The sequence below is a fragment of the Aptenodytes forsteri genome, unplaced genomic scaffold, assembly GCF_000699145.1.
Source record: "Aptenodytes forsteri isolate BGI_AS27 unplaced genomic scaffold, ASM69914v1 Scaffold119, whole genome shotgun sequence".
In the NCBI taxonomy this organism is placed as follows: domain Eukaryota; kingdom Metazoa; phylum Chordata; class Aves; order Sphenisciformes; family Spheniscidae; genus Aptenodytes; species Aptenodytes forsteri.
In genome coordinates this window covers 4,530,543-4,535,210 of record NW_008796165.1, presented here as the reverse complement: position 1 = coordinate 4,535,210, position 4,668 = coordinate 4,530,543, and the positions used below count along the sequence as shown (strand labels likewise).

The window sequence follows — 4,668 nt, the reverse complement described above, 5'->3', positions numbered from 1 at the left end:
GGTTCTTGGTTCTTGCTTGCTGCCTCGTCTGCCCGGCAGCGGCTCCGTCGGGCTCCCGCCTCTGGCCTCGCGGTGCTGCAGTCGGGCCCCGCAGCCCTTCTCCATCCCCCACCGCGCCCTGACCCCGCGCCGCTCTCCTGGCAGGGGCCCCAGCGCCTGCTCCGCCGCCCGCCCAGCATCTCTTCAGCGACCCGGCTGAGATCGAGGCCTTGCGCGGGAACCTGCTGGCTTGGTACGACAAATGCAAGCGGGACCTTCCCTGGAGGACGCTGGTAAGGGGAGGCGGCGGGAGGCAGGGGTGCCGTAGCCAGGAACCAGACCCTCTGTCTTAAGGGAGCGTGGCTGAGGTGACCACGGTGTCTTTCCCTATGCGATGCATCCCTAACTGCATGGAAGTGGAAGGGGGTGTTGGAAATGAGAGCGTGCTCCCGGCTAGTCCTGGCAGTTCCGCGGTGGGCTGTCTGTAGCCTGTGCGTAGGTACGAACAGCGAAGGGTGAAACCACGCTTCTCAAACGCAGTCTCCAAGCCTGAGCACTTTTCTCTGGTAAACTTAGTCTAGTTGTCTTTTGAATTTGTTTTGTTCCTGCCTCCGTGGCATCCTGCAGCAGCGAGCGCTGCGTGGAAAAGGCTTCCCATGTAGTTGCTTTAAACCTGCTGAGCGTTTTTATTAGAGCTCCTGCCCGCTCTGCGCTCGGCCTGGCAACAAGTGGTTAGGCGGTGGTTGGGGTGCTGGGAGTGGGCGTCAGCTTTACAACAACATCTGTCTGAATGGTGCTGGGAACTGCAGGGCCCTTCCGTGGGGTTTACATCTGCCTGCGATTGCTTCCCGTGCAGAGGGGCTCGGGTCCGGGACAGCTCCTCTGGTGGGATCTTCGAACTTCTGAGGTAAACTCTCGCTGTGGGAGGTGTGTGACATCCCTCATGCTTCGTCAAGGAAAAGGTGCTTTGGCTGTCACTTGATTAACCCAAACTCAGAACTTCTGAGCGCTTAGGGGAAATATTTTGTTTGCAGATTCCTATGCAGTGTTCACACCACAAGCAATTTTATTTTATATGCAGGTCCCCTCTGCAATGGGGTCCCGTGTCACCTTATTTCTCACACCCCATCATCTTCCCCTTTCAGGCAGCAACTGAGCCGGATGCTGACAGGCGGGCATATGCAGGTGAGGAGCAGGGCCTGTGCCCCGGCGTGCGTGGGGTGCCCCGCTGCGTGTTGTCCCCTGACACGGATGTGCAATATGGCCTTGTGAGGAAATGTGGCTTCAGTTGTCATCCTTGGAACAAGCTGCCTGGGGTGGCCACGAGAACCACTGAGCCCCACTTGCAAGGCGCTGGGGGGTCTGAGAGCCCACTTTGGGCCTGAGGGAGCTCCTGTGGGACAGCATGTGGGGAAGGAGCAAGGGTGGGAAGGGGTCCCGTGTGTTGGATGCCACTGCAGTGCTTGTAGCCAGTACTAACATGGCCATGGCAGGAGGTGTGGGTGGTGTTGGTGCCTCTGCTCTGACCCCTGTCCTGCTCCCTGCAGTGTGGGTGTCTGAAATCATGCTCCAGCAGACACAGGTGGCTACAGTGATCGACTACTACAACCGCTGGATGCAGGTGACTCTTCCTCACAGAGTCCTGTGCCCACAGGCTGCCCCCTTTGGAGACTTTGTCCACTGCCTGTGGCAGATCTCCAGTTGCAGAGCATGGCTCTGCTTGTCCCTGACTTGTCCTCTTCCCTCTGTACCGCAGAAGTGGCCGACGCCGCAGGCTCTGGCGCAGGCATCCCTGGAGGTGAGCATTTCTGGCTGGGACTGGGTGCTCTCCCTGCCCTCGTAGCTCTTCATCTAACACTGTGCCACGTCTCTTGGAGCAGGAGGTGAACGAGCTGTGGGCCGGACTTGGCTACTACTCGAGAGGGAAGCGTCTGCAGGAGGCAGCAAGGAAGGTGCCCTGGTGCTGGGCTGTGGGGGGCATTTCCAAAGCCCTCTGCAGCCCATGTGTTGGTGCTGGCTCCTGCCTGCCCTGCCTCGCTGGGGCTGTGTGCTGCTGGCACAAGGCTACAGGGGCTGGGATCCCGTCTTACTATGGGTAAAATGGGTTGCACGCACGCATGCTGGCTGCTCCCCTGACCTCGGCCCCCTCCCTGCCAGGTGGTGTCTGAGCTGGCCGGCCAGATGCCCAGGACGGCTGAGGACCTGCAGAAGCTGCTGCCGGGAGTGGGCCGATACACGGCCGGAGCCATCGCGTCCATCTCGTACGGGCAGGTGAGAGCTGGGTGTCAGTGGACATGTCTCCCCTCTCTGCCATCCAGCCCCGCTCCCGGCAGGGTCCTACTGCTGGGTCTCACAAGCCAGGGGCTCCCCAGGGCTGTGCTTGGCTCTGGCTCTCCCCTGCTTTGCAGTGCATCTCACCCACCACCCAGCTTGGCCTGTGGGTCGGCCTCGTGTGTGTGTCCCCTCCATCCTGGGAGCACCCCAGCTCCCTGCTTTGCCAGGAGCACGGGCACCTCCCAGCATGGTAACCCCAGCTCCTGGTCCCAGGCTACTGGCGTCGTGGATGGGAACGTGATCCGGGTCCTGTGCCGCCTGCGGTGCATCGGTGCTGACTCCAGCAGCCCGGCCGTCATCGAACGGCTCTGGTAAGGGGAACACTCCATCCCCGCTCCGAGCTGAGGCGATGGTGGCTGTGCTTGTTGGTGGCCAAGGGCAGGATCATGCGGGAGCTGTGGGGAGCTGAGCCTGAGCTGAGCCTGTGAAGGGAGAGAGGTGTGGGGTGCGGGAGCTCTTGGGAAGCTGGTGCTGCTGGGAGTGGTGGAGAAAGGAGCCATGTTGCCTCTGCCTACCAAAGAGCATCCCCCCTCACTGGCAGGAGGTGGGCAGAGGTACCGGAGCCCTCTTCCCACAGAGCCCCGTGCCGCTCATTGCTGTTTCTCCCAGGGACATGGCCAATGCCCTGGTAGACAGGAGCCGTCCAGGGGATTTTAACCAAGCCCTGATGGAGCTGGGGGCAACTGTGTGTGTGCCCAAGGCCCCGCTGTGTGGGGAGTGCCCCGTGAAGCAGCACTGCCGAGCGCGGCGCAGGGTAAGTACAGCCCTAAAAATCTGTCTCCTCCCTGCCTGTGGGTGGCTGGGGGCTGCCAGCTGTCCCAGTGGGGTGGCAGAAGGTCACCCCAGGTCCCCTCTGAAGCTTCTTACAAGCCATCCCTGTCCCAAACCAGTGCTGCAAGCTGTTCTTGGGTGGGCATCACCTCCTCATCCTCACCGGGTGCTGGCCCCGAGGGGTCACCATGCATGGGGACAAGGTGGGCTGGTGGATGAGCCTGTCCCCATTCCTGTCCCCCCTTGCAGGTAGAGAAGGAGCTGGTCTTCGCCTCTCAGAAGCTGTTTGGAAAACCTGCCTCAGTGCCTGATGTTGAGGACTGTGGTAAGTGCCTGGGGAGATCTCTGTTGTGGCTCCAGGTCTGGGCCCTGCGGTGACTGTTACATCGGTGTTCGCAGGTGTTGGGGGCTGTCCCCTGTGTCCCCCAGCTGCAGAGCCATGGGACAGCAGCCTGGGGGTGACCAACTTCCCCCGGAAAGCAGCGAAGAAGCAGCCGCGGGCAGCGCGAACAGCCACGTGTGTGCTGGAGCGGAGGGGCTGCCACGGGGCCCCGGAGTACCTCATCGTGCAGAGACCCAGCTCGGGTAATGGGGCTTGGGCAGGAGGGTGGCGAAGGCACTGCGCGGCCCCTTCCCACCTTACACGAGGGTCGGAGCAGCCTGGGAGTGGGATGTGATGAGACTCAGTGTCCCCAGATGTGCCTCCTGCTGGCTCATGTTCCCGTTGTGCCCCCTGCCCAGGTCTCCTGGCCGGTCTCTGGGAGTTCCCCAGCCTCCCGCTGGCTCAGGGTCTGCAGGAGGAGAAGCAGAGGGAGGTGCTGGCAGATCACCTCCGGGCCTGGACGGGGCGGCCGGTGGTGGCGGGAGGCCTGCGGTTCATTGGAGAGGTGAGCCTGGAGCCAGAGGCATGCAGCATGAGCCCCCTGTGCTCAGCTGCGGGGGACATAGCACAGGGGGAGGAGGGTTCCCCTTCCCCGCTGTCACCCCTCCCAAGCCCTGCCCTGCTCCTCAGAGCCCTGGCAGACTCAGTGCACTTGTGAGGCAGCTGAGAAAGCAGTGCATCCCCTGCTGCCTGCGCATTTCCGTGTCTTCTCATCCCCTCGCAGGTCGTCCACATCTTCTCTCACATCCACCAGACATATGTGGTCTACTCCCTGCCCCTGGATGGGGACGTGACCCTGGACCCTGCCTTGTCCCCATCCCGCTGGGTGACAGAGAAGGAGTTCCATGCCTCAGCTGTGTCCACGGCCATGAAGAAGGTACTGGGGGGACCTGGGCCTTTCCTCTCTTCCCTCTATGTCCCTGGGGTCCCGGGCATCCCCCCAACACCTGTGGGCTGTCCCGGCTCCAGTTCAGCTCTGCACTCTCTTGTGCTTCCTTCAGGTGCTGAAAGCGCGTGAGAAGCAGCGTGGGGAGGAGAGCAGCCCTGGCAAGGTGGGCATCGCTGCAGGGAGTGCAGCCCTGGGAGCCGCTCCATATTGCCGTGGGCCAGGCCCCGGTGTGCGGTGCTGGAGCCCCCCTGGGCTGTGGGGTCAGGCAAAATGTTGGGTTTAACCCCAGCAGGCAGCTAAACACCACACAGCC

The 4,668-nt window shown here is 62.3% G+C and overlaps 2 protein-coding genes across 2 annotated transcripts in view; one reads left to right on the top strand and one right to left on the bottom strand.

Moving 5' to 3' along the window:
- The window catches only part of TOE1 (target of EGR1, member 1 (nuclear)), a 5,956-nt gene extending 5,851 nt beyond the window's left edge, over nucleotides 1-105 (bottom strand). The window contains exon 1 of the mRNA XM_009287463.2: nucleotides 60-105. Within this exon, the coding sequence (XP_009285738.2) occupies nucleotides 60-105 (46 nt within the window). The remainder of the gene's footprint in view (nucleotides 1-59) is intronic.
- A 56-nt stretch (nucleotides 106-161) lies between these two features.
- Nucleotides 162-4,668, top strand: part of MUTYH (mutY DNA glycosylase) — a gene marked incomplete at its 5' end in the record, with an annotated part of 5,534 nt that continues 1,027 nt past the window's right edge. The window contains 13 exons of the mRNA XM_019474144.1: nucleotides 162-272; nucleotides 1,125-1,164; nucleotides 1,527-1,600; nucleotides 1,736-1,777; nucleotides 1,860-1,931; nucleotides 2,137-2,250; nucleotides 2,527-2,624; nucleotides 2,923-3,067; nucleotides 3,334-3,409; nucleotides 3,484-3,669; nucleotides 3,826-3,971; nucleotides 4,191-4,343; nucleotides 4,468-4,518. Of these exons, the coding sequence (XP_019329689.1) occupies nucleotides 162-272; nucleotides 1,125-1,164; nucleotides 1,527-1,600; nucleotides 1,736-1,777; nucleotides 1,860-1,931; nucleotides 2,137-2,250; nucleotides 2,527-2,624; nucleotides 2,923-3,067; nucleotides 3,334-3,409; nucleotides 3,484-3,669; nucleotides 3,826-3,971; nucleotides 4,191-4,343; nucleotides 4,468-4,518 (1,308 nt within the window). The remainder of the gene's footprint in view (nucleotides 273-1,124; nucleotides 1,165-1,526; nucleotides 1,601-1,735; nucleotides 1,778-1,859; nucleotides 1,932-2,136; nucleotides 2,251-2,526; nucleotides 2,625-2,922; nucleotides 3,068-3,333; nucleotides 3,410-3,483; nucleotides 3,670-3,825; nucleotides 3,972-4,190; nucleotides 4,344-4,467; nucleotides 4,519-4,668) is intronic.